Source organism: Aquarana catesbeiana, linkage group LG01 (genome assembly GCF_042186555.1).
Source record: "Aquarana catesbeiana isolate 2022-GZ linkage group LG01, ASM4218655v1, whole genome shotgun sequence".
Taxonomy (NCBI): domain Eukaryota; kingdom Metazoa; phylum Chordata; class Amphibia; order Anura; family Ranidae; genus Aquarana; species Aquarana catesbeiana.
The window spans coordinates 472,610,234-472,635,594 of NC_133324.1; the positions used below are offsets into that span (position 1 = coordinate 472,610,234).

At 46.7% G+C, this 25,361-nt stretch overlaps 1 protein-coding gene across 1 annotated transcript in view; it reads left to right on the plus strand.

The window, feature by feature from the left end:
• Positions 1-932: 932 nt before the first annotated feature.
• NCBP1 (nuclear cap binding protein subunit 1) overlaps positions 933-25,361 on the plus strand; it is a 78,966-nt gene continuing 54,537 nt past the window's right edge. The window contains exons 1-6 of the mRNA XM_073591245.1: positions 933-1,197; positions 13,521-13,609; positions 14,030-14,130; positions 17,786-17,942; positions 18,241-18,348; positions 19,956-20,077. Of these exons, the coding sequence (XP_073447346.1) occupies positions 1,164-1,197; positions 13,521-13,609; positions 14,030-14,130; positions 17,786-17,942; positions 18,241-18,348; positions 19,956-20,077 (611 nt within the window). The 5' untranslated portion in view covers positions 933-1,163. The remainder of the gene's footprint in view (positions 1,198-13,520; positions 13,610-14,029; positions 14,131-17,785; positions 17,943-18,240; positions 18,349-19,955; positions 20,078-25,361) is intronic.

The following is a 25,361-nucleotide window of genomic DNA, read 5'->3' on the forward strand; positions in this document are numbered from 1 at the left end:
CTGGAATTACACAGACACACAGAGGCACACCTACAGCTCTGCAGTCCTCATTGGCCCTCTTATGACTCATCCTCCCTCCCTTCCTGGCAAACTCTCACGAGAGTTGTGCATGATGCCATAAGCCTAGGCTAATGAGCAGACACGAAACAGGAAGTGTGCTGTATAAGGTATTTACTGGCCGAAAAAAAATGTTTTACAATCCAAAGTTAAAACAACAAGGGCAAAAGATTTAAGAGATGGAAAGTTGAAAAAAAATGACTGAAAGTCCGCTTTAAGAATGAACACAGGAGTGATCAGTACAGATCACTCACTATGTTCATTCATCCTGAAACATCCCCCATGGCAGCTGGCGGGAGAGGAGAGGAGGGAGACATGAACAGAACATTCCATAGCTCAACTCACCAACCTGTCTGCTGACCAATCAGATTAACCTGTCCAACAGTTTGCGTTAAAAAACAGGGGTTTAGTTAGCACACATTTGCAAACAGGAGAGGAGGGAAGCTGGCAGCATTGCGGGTGAGCAGACAGGGGGCGCCATGAAGCAAGGGAAATCAGCTCCACACAGAGTGATTAGGGTGTGCCCAGGCACACTCAGCACACCCTGTGCACACACCTATGCTTTCATATTTACTGATGTAAGCAGCATAAGGATTAGGAATAGCCAATGTTGATTAAAAGACTGAAGTTTCACTTTAAAAGTTCTGTCCAATTGGGGACATTCCTCTTACACCCTATCCCTGTGACATTCATAAAAGAAATAGGCAGAGCAGTTGTCACTAAGAAGGGTAGGCACTGACACCAATCATAAGCATGCCTTTCCACAGCAACATCTGCACACATCGAAGTTCTGCGCTTTACACACGCTCCCTCAGAGAACTGGCCTCCCGGAAGTTCACACCCCCTAAAACCATAGACTCGCCAACCCAGTGCCTGGCAAGAACGTCTCTCTGCCTGGCCTCCCATTCTGCGAGAACCGGAAGCGGCGTCCTACAGCCGTGCACGCTTCTCTCTTTGGTGCCTCTGGAGTAAGTTCGAGAAACCGGGCGGCCAATCAGAGTGGAAATCCGTCGAAGCCCTCGCGAGATTTTCCTCGTACTCTTGCGCCTTTCGGAGCCGAGCTCGTCCGCTATCTACACTGAGAGAACGGTAACCGGGGAGCAGCCATGTCTCGGCGGAGGCACAGCGATGAGAGTGATGGTGAGCGACTCTCTATGTGTGGGGCTGTGCTGAGGGAGCTGCTCGTGGTGGGGCTGCAGAGTGTTTGCTTTGGGGGGGTGTGGGTGTATGTATCAATTCATACTCCAAATATGCAGCGCTTTTTTTTTTTTTTTTTTTGCCAGAGAAAAATCCTCTAATGTTGCGTATGTACGTGCGTTTTATGCGCATATGATCAATGTAAATGCATTTTCCGGCCTCTAAATCTGAACATAGAAATGCATTTACTCTCTCATGCACTTGTCTATACACGTTTACACAGGTATATGCATACATTACGCATCTCCTCTCTGCAGCTTTGCTATTGAAGTGTTTTTTTTTTTTTATGCCTCTAAAATGTGCTTTTTAACATGGAAATTCACTCTCTCAACCACTTTAGCTCCTCTCCCAGGCCTTTTTTTTTTTTTTTTTGGCGATACAGCACTGCGCTACTTTAACTGACAATTGCGCGGTCGTGTGACACTGTACCCAAATAAGATTTGTAGTTCCCCCCCCACAAATAGAGCTTTCTTTTGGTTTTATTTGATCACCATTGCGTTTTATTTGCTTTGCTCTATAAACAAAGAAAAAAAAAAAAAGGCCAACAATTTTGTATTTTTTACTTTCCGCAATAAAAAAAAAATCAAATTTCTTCATAAATTTGGGCCAAAATGTACTCTGCTACATATTTTTGGTAAAAACAATCCTGATAAGCGTATATTGATTGGTTTGTGTTAGGGTTGCACCGATGCCAAGGATTTGCACAAGTATCGGTACTCGTGCAAATGCTCCGATGCTTGGTCCGATAACTATTGCCAGGCATCCTCAGCATAGCAGGGGGGCCAGGCAACCTCACAACAGGTGATCGATGCGGCAGTGGGGGGAGGTACAAGCACCGACTCCCTCGTCGTCCTCCGGTTCGCCCTGTTCCAGATATGTCAGGATGGAGAGTGGAGGAAGGAGCTGGTAAATCTGTAATTTACCAGCTCCTTCCTTTTTCCGAATGCACAGTCATTGATCACTGACTGTCCGTTACTGAGCATTGTAAACTGTCCTGTCCATTCGTATTCAATGCAGTTGGGGCTGCAGAGAAAGGGACTGGGGAATCTGTGTACTCCGTTTTCCTGTCTGAAAGGGGAGATGTCAGGGGTCTGTTTAGACCCCTGATATCTCACCAAAGCCCCCCTCCCCCAACAGTGCTGATTTAAAAAAAAAAAAAAAAAAAGAATTTTGTAATAAATATTTTAAAGCTTAAATTGTGAGGGGGGGGGGGGATCAGTACTTGTACTCGGTTTAAAAAAAAAAAAGTAGTATTGGTGCAACACGGGGGGCATGGCCTGGAGAGCGATGGAGTAGGATGTGGTTAGCGGGAGCTCCTCTTGGCGTTTCTCCTGTCTAAAATCTTGACTGCAAATCGGGGTATATATTCACCCACAAAGCCGCCCACAGATACCAGAAGCAAGGGACACCATGTTGCCACCAAAAAAGGTGACAAACTGCAGCGGATAGATTGGCAAAATATTGCCGCCAAGAAAAAGACATGCAGGCCAAAGATGGCGTTGACACGTGTCCAGACGAGGACCGCCATGCAGCAGACACGGCTAAAGTGCTGGACGCCATAGCCACGCTTCAGGGCACACTTACGGCCAAAATTGATGAAGTGAAGATGGATATCTCACTCCTGAGACAGGACCTTTCCAAACTAAAGCACAGGGTTACTGAGACGGAAACCTGTATTGGCACAGCAGAGGATATTTTACACCCCTTGCAGCATGCCACCGAAGACATGCAAAGACAGAATCAACATTTCCACTCACACCAGGATGACATGGAGAATATAATATACTGATGCAATCTCCGATTTATAGGATTGCCAGAACGTACGGAAGGTAAAGACCCGACCGAGTACCTAGAGAACCTCCTCACAACATATGGCCGAGAGGCATTCTCGGTAATGTTTGCGGTGGAACGGGCGTACCGTATACTGGCGAAACCTCCACCAGCAGGAACACCCCCCCCCCCCCCCAAACTTTTATTGCTAAATTCTTGAACTTCAGAGACCGGGACAATTATGAGACTCGCCAGAGAAAACGGAAATAAAAAGGAAATATACAAGTGGGCAATGCCCACGTGGCGTTATTTTCCTGATTATTTTTTTTTTTTTTCCCAATGAAGTGCAAAGGAAAAGATCTCAGTTCCAGGATGCTAAACATCGCCTTCGGGAATTGCACCTTAAGTATGCCATGTTATTTCCGGCCAGACTCAGAGTGGAGGAAGATGGCTAGGTACAATTCTTTGAAGACCCAGCCGCGGCTGCGGCCTGGATAGACCGGCGGGAGCGGCCGGCCTAGTTGATGCACAGAACGATCGCCTCAGTAAGTAAGCTTTGATGCATCCACCTGCGAGCTGATATCCCCTGGGGTCCCCCCCCCCCCCCCATCACCACCTCCTTGACACATGGTGTCATATCTTTCCCTGATTGGCCATGGAACCAGGGATGCAATACAGCAGCAGACCTGGCTTGGGCTGGGGGGGAGTGCACGCAGGGGCACACATATACTGTGTTCTGTAACATGTAGCCTGGGTTGCTCAAATAAACTGTTTACTCTCAATCTTGGACTGGCGGAACAACTTTGTTTTTCCCTATATCGTTCCATGCACCTTGCGCACACAGATCTGGCTTTAAACCTGCTGACAGGCTTGTCCTACTATGCCCTTATATCTTGGAAGCAAGAGACTCTCACAGCAGCGGACTCCCAAGGAGTATTGTTCTCCCCCCCCCCCCCCCCCCCCGTCACTTACCACTCACTGTGCAGTGAAAAATACCCCCCCCAGAAATGGAGCTCACTACTACTCTACACCAAGTACAAGTGATAAGATATGCACCTCCAGGCAGAATAATCTGCTGGACGACATGTTCGTTTTTGGGTACAATATGCTCTCACCAGGTTGGGGAGGTGTGGAGCTGGGAGGGAGGGATGTTGCCCATCTAAGGGGCCAAAGTTATGGATCGTGCTGTTATATTGAATGCAAGTTATGGTTTTGGCATGCACTTTTGATCGCATATGAAAATAATGTATATCCTACAGGTTTATTAGAAATGGTGTTATTAATCTATTATGATGCTGTCTTCTTGATCTGCTCCTCTATATACCAATAAACATCTAAATGACCACAATTAAATTCATGACATGGAGGGGGGTGCATGACAGAATTAAGCACACTGCGACCCTCGCATCTGAAGGCGCAGAGGGCAAATATAGCGTTAACAGAATCTCATGTCACAGGACATTTGCAATCTGCTTTAAAACGTCCCTGTTTTGGATGGGCATACCATGTACTTATACAAACCTGTCCAGGGGGGGTCTCTATTTTGGTGACCAAAGCAACCCCATTTGAATTTGTGTCGATGGAGTCGGACCAGCAGGGCAGGTACTTGTTTTTTACATGCAGCCATAGGAGGTTTTCCTACACTAATAATTGCATGTTATACCCCCCACCCCCAAATATAGTTTGGAGGTCATCAAGGCGGGTCTGTCATTTATTACCCAACGGTACCTGCTATATGGATGGGGGATTTCAATATGACTATGAACCCATTTTTAGATCGCCCAGTGCAAACTGGAAATCGACTCTGTGGGTCAAGACAAACTAGATTAAGCTGCACATTGACAGAGTTTGCCTTGATAGATGTGTGGCGGCATAGATACCCTGCAGCTAGAGCATACACTTGTCACTCTACCAGTCATGCTATCATGTGCACAATAGACTATATATATTAGTTTCTAAAACGCTGCTCCCCAAAGTCACAGGGGTGGGATTTGCACCTAGAGCCCTGTCAGACCATTCCCCATGTTGGATGCTGGCATCACTTCTAACCACAGCCCCCAATCACGTTTGGAGACTTAACCCATACTGGCTCTAGGTACTAACAGAACATGACACTATAGCAAGAGATCTACAGATTTACTTTACTGAAGGTCAAAGTATCGGTGCAACGCTAGTTTGTGCAAATTTTTAGCGTCTTCAAACTATATCATTTTTATTACTAGTAATGGCAGTGTTATGGTGGTATGGGATGCTCCCGAACTGTGCGTGAGACATACAATCTTCTGGTACGCATTCCACTCACTTTGCAACAGGTGTTCTGTCAATATAAAACGCTCGCTCTCGAATAGCGCGTGTGCATTTAAAGAAAAGCCATTTTTCTTTAAATGCTGTTCGTAGCTGCGCATGCACTATTGAGGACATTCGATATCAACAGAACAGTCACAAAGCAAGGGTATGGGACGCATACCGGAAGATTGTATGTCTCATGTGAATGCACACTTTGAGAGCGTCCCATATCGACATGACAGCGGCAATCAGTGACTTATAGTGGGACTGCGATATTGCGGGGGACAGTCCAACTCTGACGCTTTTGAAACTTTTTGGTTACCAGTGACACTAATACAGTGATCAGTGCTAAGAATATGCACTCAGCATGGGCACCATTCAGAGAACATGTATGAATGTAAGGTGTTCTCTGATGTGGAGGTCGAGATGCCTCCACCTCAACTAATCTTTGAAAAAATACTTTGACTGTGATTACTATGCAACAGGGCAGCCGATCGGCACGGTACCTGGAGGACATCAAGGATCACTGCTGTAGCGGTGGCTACTGGAGGGATTGGCCAGGTATGGACTATGTATACTTACATTTGCCCAAGCAGAACCAATTTAAAAGATAGGTTCATCTTTGGGAACATGTTACATGGTCCACCTATGGGTCTTCTTTTTTCCCATTTCCGTCTTTCAGGACAGCACCATAGAGAGACCTTGGCTCCTCCCCTTCTGAGGAAACACCGCCTTCAACTTAAAGCTTTAAACCTCACCGCTCTCCCCCGGCCCCTCAGTTCTGGTGTTTCCTCCGGTGGGGAGACATCGCAAGGAACCAGGGCCGCACAGCTAGGGAGGCTGAGGCTAATTGCAGGCTGACCAAAGGGGGCGCTCTCTCTCTGGCTCTCTCCTGCTCATTTTTTCTAAAGAAAGCTGCAGTCTAAGGGGCTAGGGTGGCTGAGTACCTTTTAGAAGACTGCACATCACGCTCCCCCAGCTTCTCTTAGTGAAGTTGTAAGCTGGGGGGGTCCGTTTTCTTTCTTGCCTAGCAGTGGCATAGGTGGAGGCACAGAAGACCGCCCTGCACTTGCAGCCAGCGTGGGAGCTCTGAGCGCTGGGTCGGAGGACGGGTGACGTCATTTCCGGCGGAGGTCGGTGTTTCCGTCTGACCCGTGACTTCCGGTTCCGGTCGCGGTGTTGAAAACGGACCGCGCGTTCGGCTGGTGCTGCCTCTGACTTGCTGTGGGGACAGTACACAGGGGCTTGGATCACCACTGCACTCTAAGGAGATGTCGGAAGCAGAGGCTTCAAGAACCGCTCCAGGAGAATCCTGCACCAGCCACTCTAAGGTAAGAGGAACCCTGGGGTGGTGTTCCCTTACCGCTTCCTGTAAAGCTCCACAGGTGTAGAACTCCCCCTGGTGGTGAAGGGGGGGAAAGGGTTGTGTCTGGGTCCCTGGTGATGGTTGGTCCCGGGAAGTGCACCCCTGGTGGCCCTCCGTGGTAGTGCTGGTGAAAGTTTGCTGATTGCTCCCTACTTTTAACTTGTTTTCCAGGGCAAAGCTACAGAGAAAAGCAAGTCGCCCCACAGTGCCAAGAAGAAATGCCCCTCATGTAAAATCACAATGGGGGAATCTTGGTCTAAACCCCTTTGCAGGGATTGTATAGAGGGGCTAGTAAGGGAGCAATCTGGAGAACAGTCTTCAGATTTAGCAGCATCCGTGAAAGAACTTTCCAATACGGTGCAGACTTTTAAGACATTATTTGCCAGTCTTCAGTTGCCACAGCCGCAGGTTGTTTCTCCACCAGCACAGCAGAGTGTTCCTCAGGCCTTAATGGATGCTCCCTCGGGAAGTGGAGAGAATCCAGGAGGTGCCAGATTCGAGGTTGAGGAAGAGCCTGATAGCGGGTCCTCAGATCCCCAGGGGGAATCAGAGGGAGAGGAGGCGGAAGGGGAATCCACAAGATCCTCTCGCTACAAGCTTTCCCTGGAGGAGGTGGAGGAGCTCCTAGGAGCCATTCATACCACCCTAGGAATCCAGGAGGAAAGGAAAAAACTTTCACTCCATGACCAGATGTACAAGGGACTAGGGGAACATAAAAGGAAGGTGTTCCCGGTCCATGAGGTCTTAGTTGACGCCATCAAAAAGGAGTGGCAAGACCCCGAAAGGAAGCCTTTCCTTTCAAAGGCACTTAAGCGTAGGTTCCCCTTTGCAGAAGAGGAGGCGCTGGTATGGAACAAATCGCCTAAGCTAGACGCAGCCTTTTCGCAGGTCTCCAGGCACACTGACCTGGCCTTTGAGGACATGGGGGCACTCCCAGATCCCATGGATAAGAGGATAGATTCCCTCCTGAAAAAATCCTGGGACTCTTCCATAGGGAACCTCAAACCTGCCATGGCGTCCACGGTGGTGGCACGAAACATGGAGTATTGGCTAACGCAAATTAAGGCGCATATAGAGGCGGGCACGCCTAAGGAAACAATCCTTTCGTCTTTTCCCATGCTCCTTAAAGGAATAGCTTACCTGGCAGATGCGTCAGCTGAATCGGTGCGTATGTCTGCAAGATCAGCCGCATTGTCCAATTCGGCAAGAAGAGCCCTATGGCTTAAAACATGGCAGGGAGATACCGCATCCAAGGTTAAGCTCTGCGGCATTCCTCTCACGGGGGACTTGCTTTTCGGGCCAGGTCTGGAAGCTGTATTGGATAGAACGGCTGACAGAAAAAAGGCATTTCCTTTTAAAAGAAAACCGGCAGAGACTAAAAGAAAGTCTCGGCCGTGGAAGAAGTTGGACCCCCCAAAATCTGATCAACAGAAAAAGGGGTGGGGACAAAAAGGGAAGGGGCGTGGGGGGGCTATTTTTCGCCCTCCTGAACAGCCCAAAAAGACAAAGTGACAGAATAAGGGTGGGAGGAAGACTGGGGGCCTTCCTGCCACAGTGGGAGATGATCACCTCCAACAATTTTATTTTGGAAGTCATAAGAAGAGGGTACAGGTTGGAGTTTGCAGAACCTCCACCATGCAGACTCCTCGTAACCACGCTTCCGAAATGTGCAGAGAGGTCAGCGGCTCTCCTTTCCTCCCTCCAGGAGTTGGAGGAACAGGAGGTGGTAGTTCGAGTGCCAGAAGGAGAGACGGGCAGAGGCTTTTACTCCCACATTTTTGTGGTGCGCAAACCCTCGGGGAAGTTCAGGCTCATCCTGAACCTGAAGCCTCTGAACGTCTCTCTCACCTACAGGAGGTTCCGAATGGACTCTATCTATTCGGTAAAGACACTTCTTCCTCCAAACTGCTTTATGGCATCGATAGACTTGAGGGATGCCTACCTGCACATTCCCATTGCAGATCAGTGTCAAAGGTTCCTCAGGCTGGCAATAAATACCAGAGAAGGGACCTTTCACTGGCAGTTCAGGGCCCTTCCCTTCGGACTATCCTCTTCCCCCCGCATCTTCACCAAAGTCATGGTAGAAGTCTTGGCTTTCCTACGGATCAGGGGCATTTCTGTGATCGCTTATTTAGACGATCTACTACTTTTTGCCCCTTCCGCGGAACAACTGTCGCTGGACCTGCAGTTGACAAGGAACATCTTAGAGGGTCTAGGTTGGCTCTTAAATCTGGAGAAGTCCAATCTGACTCCTTCGCAAAAAGTAATCTTTTTAGGTTACCTGTTGGACTCAACAAAACAAAAGGTCTTCCTGCCTATGGAGAAGATCCAGAAGGTAGACAGGGCAATGTCGTTACTCCAGGGCAGCCAACAAATATCAGTAAGAAAGGCTATGTCAGCCTTGGGGTTACTGACGGCAGCACTTCCAGCAGTCCAGTGGGCAGGACTACACTTTCGCCCCTTGCAACTATTTATCCTGAGCATTTGGGACCACAGTCAGGAATCTTTGGATTCCCTGATAACTGTACCGGACCAGGTCAAGAGATCCCTATGGTGGTGGCGGAAAGAAGCCAATCTCTCTCAGGGTCTGGAATGGGTTCTGCCGGTGTCCAGATGCGTCACGACCGATGCGAGTGGCATGGGTTGGGGGGCGCATATGGGGGACCGGGTGGCTCAGGGAGGCTGGCGGAAGGAGGACGCAGGAAGATCCTCCAACTGGAGGGAGCTGAAGGCAGTAGCCTTGGCACTCAAAACTTTTCAAAAGGAACTTCAGGGACAGCATGTGAGAGTCCGGTCGGACAACTCCTCAGCTGTAGCCTACATAAACAGGCAGGGGGGTACCAGGAGCAGACCTCTGTGGACCCTGGTAGAAAGCATTCTCAGATGGGCCGAATTAAACGTCCTATCCCTCTCGGCAGTGCATCTGAAAGGAGATCAAAATCTGGTGGCGGATTACCTCAGCAGGAAACGGCTGAGGGAAGGCGACTGGGTTCTGAATCAGGGGGTTTTCGAAGCAATATCCCAGAAGTGGGGGAGGCCATGCATAGACCTCTTTGCCTCGAGAGAAAACAGGAAGGTGCATCTCTTCTTCTCCCTAAACAGGTGGGATGGAGCTCTAGGGATAGACGCACTGGCTCAGAGTTGGGCTTTCGACAGGTGTTATGCCTTCCCCCCACCTGTACTAATCCCAGCCGTCCTAAGAAAATTCCAACTGGAAAACACAACTCTCATTCTTATTGCGCCACATTGGCCCAGGAGGCCTTGGTTCTCCATCCTGAGAAGTCTGGCAGCGGAACCCCCCTGGCTTTTGCCAGTTCAGGAGAATCTCCTTTCCCAGGGGCCAATCTGTTGTCCCCAGGTGGGGAGATGGAGCCTCGCGGCTTGGCTACTGAGGAAGATCTGTTGAAGAACAGAGGGTTCTCAGATAGCTTGGTAAAGACCCTCCTTAACTGCAGGAAAAAAGAAACCCAGGTCATCTACCAAAAAACATGGAGGCGCTTTAATAGCTGGTGTACAGAAACTTCTTTTGATACTCACAGCTCTATAGCGGTCTTAGAGTTCCTGCAGGCAGGGGCGGACAAGGGGTTAGCCCTTGGCACCCTGAAAGGGCAGGTTTCTGCTTTGAGTGTGTTTCTGGAGAAACAACTAGCCTCCGATCCTTGGGTCATTAGATTCTTTAAAGCATTGAGTAGGCAGAGACCTCTGAAGGTCCCCCCCTTCCCAATGTGGGATCTTTCCTTGGTCCTACAAGCACTTACAGGGGAACCCTTTGAGCCATTGGAGACGTGTACACTAAAATGGATTAGCCTCAAAACGGTGTTTTTGGTGGCAATCACTACAGCAAGAAGAGTAAGTGAACTCGAGGCCCTCTCCATTAGGGCCCCCTTTTTTCAGGTATTCCCGGACAGGGTAATTTTTAAGGCCGATCCGGCCTTCTTACCGAAAGTAGCCTCGGTTTTTCATAGAGGCCAGGAAATTGTTTTGCCCACCTTTTGTTTGAATCCTGTGAGGGAACAGGAACATAGGTTTCATAAACTAGATGTAAGAAGGTGTGTCCTGCAATACTTGGAGGATACAAAACCATTTAGAAAATCTGATTCCTTTTTTGTGTTATTTTCAGGAACCAGGAAGGGAGGCAAAGCCTCGAGGCGCACTTTAGCTAGGTGGCTAAGGTTAGCTATCAGTCAGGCTTATATATTTAGCGGGTTAGAAGCCCCTAAGGGTATCAGGGCACACTCCACAAGGGCAGTGGCGACCTCTCAGGCCGAGTGGGCTGGTGCGTCTCCGGAGCAGATCTGTAGAGCGGCAACGTGGTCTAGATTCGACACGTTCGTGAAACACTACAGATTGGACCTTCTGTCAGCAAAAGACCAGGCTTTTGGGCGTAAGGTTCTGCAGGCAGTAGTCCCACCCTAAGGTAAGGTGCTCGCTTATCCTCTCTATGGTGCTGTCCTGAAAGACGGAAATGGGAAAATCGGAGTTACTTACCGGTAACGTCCTTTTCCAGGAGTCTTTCAGGACAGCACAGTTACCCACCCTACTGTAGGGATATTCGTGATGGAGTTCATCGCAGAAGAACGTCAGGTAAGATCAAAGTTATTATGACGTGTTCTTGTGTCTCCCCAGCTAACCGGAGGTCCTCTTGAAGAACTGAGGGGCCGGGGGAGAGCGGTGAGGTTTAAAGCTTTAAGTTGAAGGCGGTGTTTCCTCAGAAGGGGAGGAGCCAAGGTCTCTCTATGGTGCTGTCCTGAAAGACTCCTGGAAAAGGACGTTACCGGTAAGTAACTCCGATTTTTTTTTTTTTTTTTTTTTTTTCTTTGAGGGGGTTGTAGGGTGATTCAGCTCCTGTAGCCGCTACGTGTGTCATTCATCAGAGATCTGTGAATGAATGAACTACAACTATTGTGCCTTACAGCTTGCAGTTCTCAATGAACTACCAGGGCATTGATGAGCACTCTTGGTAGTTCATTGATTCTTCCTGTCACTGTCATCTCGGAGGTACAAGCAGACAGCTTACACTGACAGTCTGCTGTTTGCAAGTGGAATGCTTTACAGGCTCCTACAAAAAAAATAGTAAATGCATATTTTTTTTTTTTTTTTTCTGCAAAAAATAGTTTTTGCCTGGAGTAGAGCTGTTTGTGGAATGATAAAATGAGTGTGTCACCTGAGCTGTATTGATGTGGAACATTGGGGGTTATTTACTAAAGGCAAATCCACTTTGCACTGCAAGTGCACTTGGAAGTGCAGTCGCTGTAGATCCGAGGGGGACATGCAAGGAAAATAAAAAAACAGCATTTTAGCTTGCACATGATTCGATGAGAAGATCAGCAGAGCTTCCCCTCATTTCAGATCTACCCCTTAGATTGAGAGCGACTGCACTTCCAAGTGAACTTGCAGCGCAAAGTGGATTTGCCTTTCGTAAATAACCCCCAATGTGTTCTTCTATAGGTGTCTCAGGTTGGCATACTTGTCATGGAGTGCTGGTTGACGCTTTTCTCTGCTCACTGCATATTAATAGATTTTATTGGACAATGTAAGCAATCTTCAAACAGGTTTAATTATTTTATATAAATATTAAATGTGCAAATGCAGGAGTTTTAAAGTATAACCAAAAAGGAAATAAGTTTTGCTTATAGAGGAAGCATAACACTGTGTTGGATTTTTTTTTTTTTTTTTGTCTATCTCAGGAAGATTCCCTACACTCCATCCTGTAGACTTGACAGAAAGTGAGAGGCTATCTTTCCAATGTGCAAGAAATTCCCACTTAGTAACGGAAACAAGTGCCCCCATTGCAAGAGTTCCCCTCTATTCCTGTTCTGGGGGGAACTCAACATTTTGGATTTACCCTCCCTTTCATTTGCAGTGACACTGGCGAGCAGGATAATTGGAGAACAAATCACTGTAATAGGGACTCGGACACCAATAAAAATCTGACAGTGGTTCTAATCTATTACCACTCTAACCAAGTCTAAAGTTATTCAGCTGCACCAGATTAGCGGGTTCCCCCCCCCCCCCAAAACACACACACACCCACCCAGCAGTGGTGAGGGCAAGGATGCAGCCTTTAGGGGACTATAGCTACCAGGGTTTAAGTGTAGTATACTGATTGGCTCATTACTTAGAAGCACTCAGCAGAGTTATCACATTGATGAGCAACCTTTGATGCTGTGCTACTTGTCAGTGGCTCTGTGGGATCTTGGGTGGCGAGTACAAAGTACCAAAATGTTGCTCCCATAATGCTTATTATTGTGTGTTTTCAGCAGGTGTAGACCTCCAAAAGCTTGTCCTGAAAGATCAAAGCCTATTTCTGGGCAAATAAAAAGATTGCTCATTTTTGTCTAGGGGAACAATATAAGGAAATATACCCAAGCCTCCACTTCTCCTCAGAGCTAGACCGGTCCCTGCAGCTTCTGCACCTCTGTGCTCTTGCAGTCTGGGGTCCTGACATTATCAAGACCAGAGTCCATACATATGTCCTTGGGTACATGCATAGCATTCTCACTTGTCTTATTTTTTATGTTTGTTTTTTTTTTTTTTTTTTTAACTTGTCTGCTTTTACTGCAAAGACAATGTATTCCCAAAATCATTATTTAGTTTACCATATAGTAGTCAGCAAGAAGATACTTTTTAAAATTTTTTTTTGCTTAGAAAATATACAAAGCATAACTTCAGTTCCTTCTTCTCTCTCTCTCTCCCCCCCCCCCCTTTTTTATTTTTATTTTTTAAATTTTTTTCCCCTGTATTCTGCTTTCTCTGCTGTAAGTTTGATGGTTAAGGCACTTTGATAGTAAAGCTGAAGGCAATGTGACCCTGAATGCACCTGTTTTTTTGTCTTTGCACACAGGAGGGCAACCTCACAAAAGGAGGAGAACATCTGAACCACTTGAAATAGAAGGGCGCTTGGAGTCATTGATATGCAGAGTTGGAGAGAAGGTATACATTTAGATCCCAGCCTAAACCATACCCCAAAAAAATTGGAGCCCCATCAAACATAAACACACATCGGCGCTCCCACGCACAAAAACGGTGATTGCGCTACACATATAGGATTTGACCACGCACGCCTGAGTGCAATAAATCTAGTCCCATTATGCACAATTAACTCTAAACGTATGACCTGTAGGGACTTTTTAACTGTCACCTATGGAAAATGTAGGTTATTAAAGTTTTTGGTTGGTGGGTTATGATTCTGTTGGACACTAGGGTAATTTAAAATTATCTGATAGCGAAGATTTTTTTTTTTTTTCTTGAATAGAAGATTTTTAGAAAAGCAAAACTATTTTGCTAATTATGCGGTCTTTAAGATGTGGCTGTGTTAACTGTAAATCAAACTTTGTGGTCTGTTTTTGTCAGAGCTCATCATCACTGGAAAGTAACTTGGAGGGCCTTGCTGGTGTCTTGGAAGCTGATCTACCAAACTATAAAAGTATTATCTTAAGAATCCTCTGTGCAGTGTAAGTGTGTGTCTCCATTATATTTGGAATGCTTTCTAAAATACTGTTTTAGTTTGTTTCCTTTCAGCTGGCCTCTGTTGCACCATAAACCGGGAATATAGTAAATTCATTAGTACCTGTGCTGCTCCATTAATCTAATTCACACAGAATTTGTGATTAATTGGTAATTCTGTTTATAACTAGCTTATAATAAAACCTGTACATGTAATACTTTTTTTCTCTATACTGTACTGTATGGAATGGTAAGAACCTCTTTCAGGTTTTATTGCTATCTGAGGACTCATTGAGTTTCCCTTCACTTCTTGTCCCTGTCAAAAGTTGCCAGACAGAAAAGTAGAAAAATCTCCAACAGCGATACAGATGACCACAGACAGCAATAAAAAGTCTTTGTAGATCAGGTGAAGTGTCTCCTGCCACTGCGAGCAGTACTGGTGATGCCAAAATAGGAGCAGCGGCCGCATTAGGCTTAGAGAGAGACACTGACACCCTGCTGTCTGTTTTTTGTTTTTCATCCTAAAATTGACAAACAGAATGCCCATGCCCATTTATGTGCCCATAAACAAAAATAGTGTGCAGCTTGCCAGTCCTTTCTGCCCCACCCCCCCTTTTTTATTTTTATTTTTTTTAAACTGAGGCTAAAATCGCAGATTTCTTGGCTATAAAGGATAGGAGTGTTTCGTTTCACTGCTCTTTTTGCATTCTGTCTTTAACTTTTTGCAACAGTTTCCAGAGCAAGGACAACAAATGAGTACAAACCATAAAGACAAAAAATAAAATTGGTGGACAGAATACTATCCATAGGGTTCTCTGGGGGGGGGGGGGGGGGTTGGTTTAGTTCTACTTAACAGATTTACCACCCTTTATGACCAGGCCATTTTTTTTGCAATACTGCGCATTACTTTAACTGACAATTACACGGTTGTGCGACACTGTACCCAATTTTTTTTTTTTAAATTCCCCGCCCCCCTTGCAATTGCAAATAGAGCTTTCTTTTGGTGGTATTTGATCACCACTGCGTTTTTTTGTTTTGTTTTTTGCCCTATAAACAAAACCAATCTTGGGGGGGAAAAAAAGAAATGTACTTTCTCTTATAAAAACCTATCCATTTTTATCAGTTTAGGCCAATATGTATTCTGCTAAATATTTTTATTAAAAAAAAATCCAATAAGCATATATTGATAGCATCTACAAACTATGGGATATTTTTTATTCTACTAGTAATGGCGGCAATCTGCAACTTATAGCAGGACTGTGATATTGTGACGGACGCTTAACTGACAATTTTTGGGGACCAGTGACACTAATAGTGATCAGTGCTAAAAATAGGCTACTGACACTGCCTGGGAAGAGGTTAAACTTCAGGGGTGATCAAAGGGTTAACTGTGCCTAGCCAGTGTTTGTGCACTGGGGGGAGGTGCTTTTACTACAGGAAGGCATTTATCCATGTTCCTGCTTTGCAGGAACACAGGAGCAATTCCTTCCCTACTGACAGAACGGCGATCTGCCTTGTTTACATAGGCAGATCACCATTCTGGCTCTCTGCCTAATGGTTGGCAGACATAGTGTGTGGTACCACCAGATAAGCTCCCACTGTGGCTAATTGGAGGGAGCAGGTCGCTGGTGGCACGCTTACGCGCCCCGGAAGTGTCGGATCACATACTAGGTACGTGGTCTGGCACAGTGGCCACCCTGCCGCAGTATACAGTATCTCACAAAAGTGAGTACACCCCTCACATTTTTGTGAATATTTTATTATCTTTTCATGTGACAACACTGAAGAAATGACACTTTGCTACAATGTAAAGTAGTTAGTGTACAGCTTGTAAAACAGTGTAAATTTGCTGTCACCTCAAAATAACTCAACACACAGCCATTAATGTCTAAACCACTGGCAGCAAAAGTGAGTACACCAAAAAGTGAAAATGTCCAAATTGGGCCCAATTAGCCATTTTCCCTCCCTGGTGTCATGTGACTTGTTAGTGTTACGAGGCCTCAGGTGTGAATGGTAAGCAGGTGTGTTAAATTTGGTGTTATCACTCTCATACTGGTCACTGGAAGTTTAACATGACACCTCATGGCAAAGAACTCTGAGGATCTGAAAAAAAGAATTGTTGCTTAACAGATGGCCTAGGCCAGTGATGGCGAACCTTGGCACCCCAGATGTTTTGGAACTACATTTCCCATAATGCTCATGCACTCAGCAGTGTAGTTGAGCATCATGGGAAATGTAGTTCCAAAGCATCTGGGGTGCCAAGGTTTGCCATCACTGGCCTAGGCTATAAAGGTTGCCAAGACCCTGAAACTGAGCTGCTGCACGGTGGTAAAGACCATACAGCAGTTTAACAGGACAGGTTCCACTCAGAACAGGCCTCGCCATGGTCAACCAAAGAAGTTGAGTGCACGTGCTCAGCATCATATCCAGAGGCTGTCTTTGGGAAATAGACATATGAGTGCTGCCAGCATTGCTGCAGAGGTTGAAGGGGTGGGGGGGTCAGCCTGTCAGTGCTCAGACCATACACCGCACACTGCATCAAATTGCTCTGCATGGCTTTCATCCCAGAAGGAAGCCTCTTCTAAAGGTGCTGCACAAGAAAGCCCACAAACAGTTTGCTGAAGACAAGCAGACTAAGGACATGGATTACTGGAACCATGTCCTGTGGTCTGAGGAGACCAAGATAAACTTATTTGATTCAGATGGTGTGGGGCGGCAACCAGGTGAGGAGTACAAAGATAAGTGTGTCTTGCCTACAGGCAAGCATGGTGGTGGGAGTGTCATGGTCTCTGACTACGTGCTGCCGACGCTGGGGAGCTACAGCTCATTGAGGGAACCATGAATGCCAACATGTACTGTGACTGACATACTGAAACAGAGCACGATTCCCCCCTCCCTTTGGAGACTCGGCCGCAGGGCAGTATGCCAATGTGATAATGACCCCAAACACACCTCCAAGACAACCACTGCCTTGCTAAAGAAGCTGAGGGTAAAGGTGATGGACTGGCCAAGCATGTCTCCAGACCTAAACCCTATTGAGCATCTGTGGGGCATCCTCAAACAGGAGGTGGAGGAGCGCACGGTCTCTAACATCCACCAGCACCTTGATGTCGTCATGGAAGAGGACTCCAGTGGCAACCTGTGAAGCTCTGGTGAACTCCATGCCCAAGAAGGTTAAGGCAGTGCTAGAAAATAATGGTAGCCACACAAAATATTGACACTTTGAGCCCAGTTTGCCCATTTTTACTTAGGGTGTACTCACTTTTGTTGCTAGAGGTTTAGACATTAATGGCTGTGTGTTGAGTTATTTTGAGGGGACAGCAAATTTACAAGCTTCACACTCACTATTTTACATTGTAGCAAAGTGTAATTTCTTAAGTGTTGTCACATGAAAAGATATATATTTACAAAAAAAAAGTGAGGGGTGTACTCACTTTTGTGAAATACTGTATGTGTAGTGGTTAACTCTGCAGCAAACACTTTTATGGGGGCTACAATATATCGATAGAGAGATCTCTCTACTATATTTAACCTTTGGGTTAAGATGTTATTTGCAAGCATTGGGGCATGTTCACAAGACATTTGATATTACTTTTACACATTTCAAGCCCATTTTGTTTTAAATATAATTTTTAATTTTTTTTTTTTTTTTTTTTTTTGCAGGTCTCGATGTTTGCCAGAGAAAATGACTGTTTACACTACGTTAGTGGGGTTGCTAAATGCTAGAAACTACAACTTTGGTGGGGAATTCGTAGAAGCCATGATTCGTCAGCTCAAAGAAACTATAAAATCCAATTTGTATACAGAAGCTTCTTATGTTGTAAGCAACTCTTCAAATAATGTACCATTGACAAGCGGGATCTGTAAAATTTAGGCTAGAACTACACAGGCCATCATCCTAGTAAAAGACAAAACTTGTTGGCAGGAATTTCATTGCTGTGAACTTAAATCTGTGTGCTGTCAATGATTGTTATATCTTTAAGTAGCAAGAAATTAAAATGCTTATGCTTGGGTTTAAGAACTTTGTTGAATTTCATAGGAAATCTAACCCATCTATTTTTTTTTTTTTTTTTTTTTTCCCTTTTCTGATTTGTCTTTTTCACAATCTTGCCACACAGGTACGCTTCCTGTCTGATCTTGTGAATTGCCATGTTATTGCAGCACCTTCTATGGTTGCAATGTTTGAGAACTTTGTTGGGGTCACTCAGGAAGAAGATATACCTCAGGTAAAAATTTTCAGTCATGCTTATAAGAAGAGGCAGTAATCTTGAGCGGAGATTAACCACTTGGCACTGGTGCCTTCCTACCCTTTAAGGGATTTAAGATGTCTGGAGTCTAGGCGGGGTTTATGATCATGTAACTGCCTTGATTGGTGGCCACATGATCAGAAAGCTCCCAATCACAAGTAGCGATGGAGAGCTTTCTGTTAGCTGCCAGTAACTATGCAGAGAGCACGTAGGGCTGGTACGCAAATATGATTTTATACTTTCACTTTAATCATTCATTCATGTTGAAGAAAGTTGAGTGAGGAAAAAAGAACTTCCCTCTGTACGTGTTTGGGTTTCCGGCATGAATGCAGACTCTCCTCAGTTAGCGTCACCCCATACCATCTTTTAAATGTAATGGGTATATCCCTCTTTGGTCTGCATCTATTAAGTGGCAGATTGGCCCTTCCACAGCAATAAAGGAAAACGCCACTTTCGTTAAAGACCAAATGCAGAAATAGGCAAAGCTCTTTTGGCAATATTTCTCCTGTGGGTCACAGGAGAGCACTTAGTTCTGCAGTCCTGTTAAACAGATTCATCAGACAGCAGACATGTTCGGCTCTGCAGGGTTCCCCACAATAATGTTGGGATCTGACCAGTAGCTAGCCCAGCTTTTTGACGTGCTGCTGAGAGCGTGCGCCAGCCACTCCCACCCCATCCACAGGCCTGTGCTGCAGGGACAGAGCACAGAGTGGTGAATGACAGTTACGACTTTGTGCTCAGTGGACCTGAGAACTGATGAGCAGTCCTTGATTGCTTTGCTCTTGGTGTAGAGCTAGCAGGGGACAGCTGCAGCCATTGATCAATGCTGCATCTGCACAGGTGATAAAACCGATACAAAGCCATTTTGCAATTAGTTATTAAAAATTACATTTCTATTGCAGTCTGCAGCCACTATATATTTTTTTTTTTTTTTTAACTGTCCAAAAATTGAATGCAATATTTTAACCTGAAGGTGTTTATCCCCAGCAATGTAATTTCTTGCTTCAGTGATTGACTGATTTTCTCAGTAATCTGCACTAGGATACAAGTAAAATTTTAGGTATCCCCTGCATTAGGAATTTCATTTTGGTGAGATACTCCCTACATCTTCTCCACTAAAGGGATGCAGACACTACAACTTTCCTCAGAACAGTGTGATTTTATGCAAATGGTTTTGATGAACCGGACCATAACATTCAGGTATAATTCTATATTGAACATAGTGGGGGGGAAAAAAACTGCAATTTTGAACAGGAAAAAGCAAGGCTCTACACAGCAACCTATATTTTATGAATAAAAAGTAAAAACAAGGCCTCAGTGTGAAGTAATGTTGCATTGCTAGGCAATAGAACGTAAATGGGGGTTTCAGTTTTATTCTGCTTTGATAATTGAGTTTTCTGTAATCGGACTAGTAGTCTCCTAGTTTTTTCTGTTGTGGTCTTTTGCCTTCCAGACAGAAAACTGAAATGGACAGCAGGAGATAAACGTGTTGTGTACAAGCTATAAAAATGTGTTCAGTTTCTTATAAGTTGTGGCTTTCACTCATATATCTTAAGGTGGTGATCTTAGCATGTTTTCTATTTTAGGTTCGATCTGACTGGTATGTGTTTGCTGTCCTCTCCTCCTTACCCTGGGTTGGAAAAGAACTTTATGAGAAGAAGGATGTTGAGATGGACCGTATTTTCTCACAAATTGAAAGTTACCTCAAGTATGTATTCTGTTCAGCCCTCCTGATGGGCAGGCATGTTTTAGCACTTCATGATTATGCCAAAGTATGCCGGCCCCTTCCTACCTACTGCAAACAAAAATAAAACCTTTCATAGTAATGAGCCAATAGGAATGTGTGAAGGCAGGTCTTTGCGGTGCTTGGAAATGCCTAAAAATACACTTTCCCTTAGGGTAAATGTGCTCTATGTTAACCATAATTGACTGAAGGCTATACTCCTCCTGTACAAGTGTACTCATGTACACCTATTGTGCTGAGGTGGTAAGATGGTGTGTCTGAAAAGGTCTGTTAGCTTTTGGAGTACACTGAGCAACACTGTCAAACACTCTGCTTATTGGACAGTGTGGACATGGTGTTTAGTATAATGTCTGTATGATTATTTATTTGACCACACTTTAAGGCTAGGTTCACATCTAAGCGAAAAATTTTTTTTTTTTTTTTCCCATGTGCACAGCAGCCTATTCATTTAAAAGGGCTTTTGTACATTTTATTTCCTACAGGAAAAATTTCCCTGCACTTTAAGAACGTGGCCACAAGGAAACCACATGGTAAACCACACCGCATTTTCTCTTTCGTTCATTGACAGACACAGCTCTCCATTATTCAGAACCATAGGGTTATTATACCGCCCCCTCTACAGGAGTAGGACACTAGGCAGAAAAATAAACTTGGCTACGCCTATGGGCAGTCTTAGGTGGTATACACCCCCTCTCTGCTATAGGCCTTCAGTTTTTTTTTTTTTTTTTCCGCCTAGTCAGGAGTTCCCTGCTGGGATCTCTAGTCCTGGGAATTTTTTTTGTTTTCTTTTTTTTTCCTGGATTTTTCTCTGGTGAGATCTACAATCAACTTCCTGGCTGTGTGATGGGCTGGACACTAAAATCCAGTGGTCTCCCCAGTCTGGCCAGCAAGCATGTGCAGACCGCAGCTACGTGACATAGCCCCACTGGCTGGGGGCTGGCCCTGCGAGTTAAATGTCTCGCGAGGTCGCATACGACTGGGTCTCGGCCTGAGTCACAGCGTTCCTCATGGCCGACAGCCCCCCCACTCCGGTGGTGTAGGGATCTGTCTGGGAGCGTTACCTGCACGCTTCGCTGAATCAATAAGTATGGGGCCCCCTCCTCTCCTCTCCTTCCCTGGACGTGGTGTGGGGCGCAGGTACTCGGTCCCTCCGGGGTTCTCCTCCCTTCCTTCCCGAGTGAGGCCCAGGCTTCTGGCCCCTTTCCACCCTCAGGGTTGCCACTGGGAGGCGGGTGACCGGACGTCCGCGATTGGGGGACTGCCTGCGGTGGCCCTACCGTAATTTAGGCCGCGCCTTTGCTGCCTACCGACTGGGCACCGCTTTCCATTTTTGTGTGTTCACCCTCCGTTGCTCGGTCCGGTACCCTCGCGGGCGGCGGCCAAAAATTTAGGCCGCAGTCTGCTAGGCCTTGTGGCCGTCCCCCTACCAGAGGGGCGGCACTGTGGGGGCTCTGACGACGATCTCATTTTGGGGGTCCTTTTAGGTGGGCCAGGCGTGGGTGCTCCTGGCGCCCCCCTGTGAGGGGCCTCGATTGACATCTCCTGTGAAGGCCATGGGCAGTGGGAGTCTCAGTTGGTGGCCACCTCCTGAGTTTTTTGTGGTGGCACTTAGGCATATAGCCTAGTAAATGGCACCCCCCACCGCCTCTGTCTAACAATCCTATATCTGGCTCTTCCGCCACAGACGTGGCCCGCCTTGTGGGGGGTTGGTGGCCACTCTCCCTGTCAGGGAGTGTGGATGATTCCTCCACAACTGCAGCGGTGCACGAAAAGGCGCTGTTGTCGCGTTTATTACATCTGTGCGGTAACCTTTCAAGATGGTGGATGCTGCGGTGGAGGGCTGGTTCCCCTTTGGCACCCATAAGCTGTCTTGCACGGCGAAAGCGTTACCTTCTCCCTCTTATTTTGACAAATTTGTCCATGAAGACTGGGAGTGTCCAAAGTGCCATTTGTGCTTCCAAAAACTCTCTTGCTGTGAGGTACCCCTTTGAGCAGTCCCTCCTTCAGATGTGGACTGTTCCACCAGTACTGGACCACCCTGTCTCTAGGCTGCTCAAGACAACCATGATTCCAATAGAGGAATCTCTAGCATCTAAAGACCCAGCAGACATATCTAGAGGGGGAGCAGAATCCCCCTCCCTTTGCTGCATTGGCGGACCTGTTGGTCTAGGCGCTGCAGTTTGTCTGCTATACTTCTTGGCCGCAGTTCCCCTGATTGCTGAGCTCTGTTTCCGCAGTGGTGCTTAGACATATATTGTGGGGGGCTACCCTGGATGACATCATTACACGTCTTGATTTTGTCCGTTTACAAGATGGTTTTCCGGCCTTGTTCCCCAAAAAGTTTTTTTGCTTTCAATGTGCGTCTGTCGCCAGACCGTTTGCTGTTCTCCTTGTGGGGCTGTGCAATCCCTGTTGCTTTAGAGTGTGATTGTCCCGGTTACCGTGTCAGGAAAAGATTTTCAGGGGTTTTATTCAAACCTGTTCAGTCCAAAAGATGGAGGGCATGGTACGTCCTGTTCTGGACCTCAAGGCCCTGACCTGCCTTGTGTGGGTACAGAATTTCAGGATGGAGTCTGTCCTCACGGCGGTGGCACCCCTTCATTACGGGGACTTTCTGGCTTCTGTTGACATCACAAATGCTTACTTACGCATTCCTTTATGTGTCTGACTCAGCACTTCCTCTGTTTTTGCTGTGGGTGCTGAGCATTATCTGCGCGTGGTGTTGCCTTTTGGTCTTGCCACCACTCCTTGGGTGTACACGAGGTGTTGGCCCTGGATCTGGCGTGGTTGCATCAGTGGGGTTTGGGGTCCTGGTCTGCCAGGATGGTCTTCTGTGAGTCCTCGACTACCCTGAGGGGCAACATTGCTCCAATACAGACTTTGACAGATTCAGTTGACTTCTTTACAATCTGAAGTCTGCTTTGGATCCTTCCAGAATATTGGATTATCTGAGCCTGAGCCGGGCTTCAGCTCTGACCAGAGTGTTTCTTCCTCTGGACAAACTCCAGAAGTTTCATGCTGTTTTTCATTTTACTGTTGTCCGGCAGGTGGGCCTCCTTGTGGACCTGCATGTGGGTGTTGGGTCCATTTGCACAGTTCCTTACAAGCTCCCTTCAGGGAGATCCTGGCATAATGGGACAAGTGCCTGTGGTCTCTGGACAATTGGATTCGGCTGATCCAGGAAACCAGCGGTTCCCTGGTCTGGTGGCTTTGCTCTCGAGTTCTTCGGCGGGGTAAATCCTTTCTCCTCTTGTATTGAACAGGGTGACCACCAATGTCTGTCTGGGTGGGGAGATGTCCTGGGACTGAGCTTTGCTAATGGTCTCGGGATACTGGTGGAATCCGGACTACCGAGCAATATCCTGGAACTTCGAGCGATCAGACTATGTCTGGATCATGGACTAATCGAATTCGGGGCTCCTGGTACGGATCCAGTTGGGCAATGCAACGGTGGGAACTTATGTCAATCACCAGGGCGGGCCAGTATCCTCCGATGGGCAGAACATCTCGTTCTGGCCCCCTCCGATGTACGCATTCCAGGAGTGAAATACTGACGGTCGGATGCCTCAGTCGGCTAGGGTTGGACCACAGGGTGGGCCCTTCACAGGGCCATGTTTCATCGGATATGTCTCCGATGGTGCACTCCTGAGGTAGATCTGTTTGCGTACTTGCTCAACAGGACGGTACCAAGGTTTCTGGCAAAGTCATGGGATCCTCTGGTGTGCACCTCAATTGCTCTGGTGGCCCATGGGGCCGGTAACGTTTGCTCTTCGCCTTTCCTCCTCTCCAGCTTCTGCTGTGGCCCTTGTGCAGGATCATGGCCGCGGGGATTTCGGTCATTGTATTGGCTCCGGATGGGTACACTGACCAGGTGCGCCTGTTCGCTGATGTTCCTTGGTAACTGCCTCTCAGGGAGGATCTACTGTCCCAAGGGCCGTTCTTCCATCCTGCTTTAGAGTCGCTGGTTTTAATGGCCTGGCTGTGATGAGCCAGGTGCTACTGATGCTGCTGATGGCTAGGGAGTCTACCTCCGGATGTGGAAGTCGCATATATCCTGGTAAGTCACTGGGCATTCATCCTCATTCTTTCTCGGTGGCTCTGATTCCGACCTCCCTTCACGGGGGTTGAACAGGAAAGGGCCAGGTGTCAGCCTGGGTGGTCTTCATCGTTCCCTGGTCTCGCACTCCCTATCACCTCTGCATGCAGGGTGTCGGAAATAGTGGCGTTTTCTTGTAGTACACAGTTACCCAGGGTTACACTAGGTTAAGGTGGTTCTTCGCCCTTTTCCATCGTTCCTTCCTTGCATTTCCTTTTTAATAAGGACATTGTATTGCCCTGGTCAACACATCCTAAGGAATTTGCCTTATCTGCCCTGGATGTGGTTTGGGGGATTCGGGTGTATTTTTGGAGGTCAGACTCACTGTGATCACAGACAGGCCAAGAAAGGGGCTGTCTGCTTCTTCTGGGACCATTTCTGGATCGATCAGAAAGATAATGACTGGCATTTCTGTCGGGGATCGGGTTCCTCCTTTCCCTGTTATGGCGCATTCTTCTCGAGTGCTAAGCGCTTCTTGTGCCTTCTGTCAGGCGTCCGTTGCGCAAGTTTGCAAGGCGGGCGCTGGTCGTCTGTGTACACTTTCACAACGTTGTACGAAGTGGATGTGTTGGCATCTGCAGTTGCCTCTTGGCTGCAAGGTTTTGCAGGCTACTGTTTAGAGTCTATTCCCTCCTTGAAGGGGTATTGTTCAGGTTGGGCTCCAGCTTGTACTGTGAGCTCCTGTTACCTGGTTGGCTCTCGTGTTAGCCTTGAGATTTTTTGTTGTCCCACTCATGTTTGGCACTGCTTTGGGACGTCCCTATGGTTCTGAATAATGGAGCGCTGTGTCTGTCAATGAACTTGGAGAAATGGATTTTACAGTAAGTCAAAAATCCCATTTTTCAGTTTTTGGGGGTGCCATTAAGAGTTAATAGCACCCCTGCGTGTTTTCTTAAAAGCACTGCATTTTGTGTGCGGGTACATGTGCAATTTACCCGCACAGATGAGTAGGAGTTGGTCACTTTTAGAATTGTAAAAAATAGAATGACAAAACTATTTGTAGCAATTCTATCAGGATGTACTGGTTTAGTCATTAAAAATTGTATGTTGCGTTTTATTCTTTAACCATGAATGCCGGTTCACACCAGCGCGGCTTTGAAGCCGACATCCCTGCGTGACTTCATCCTAGCTTGCATACGACTTTAACCACTT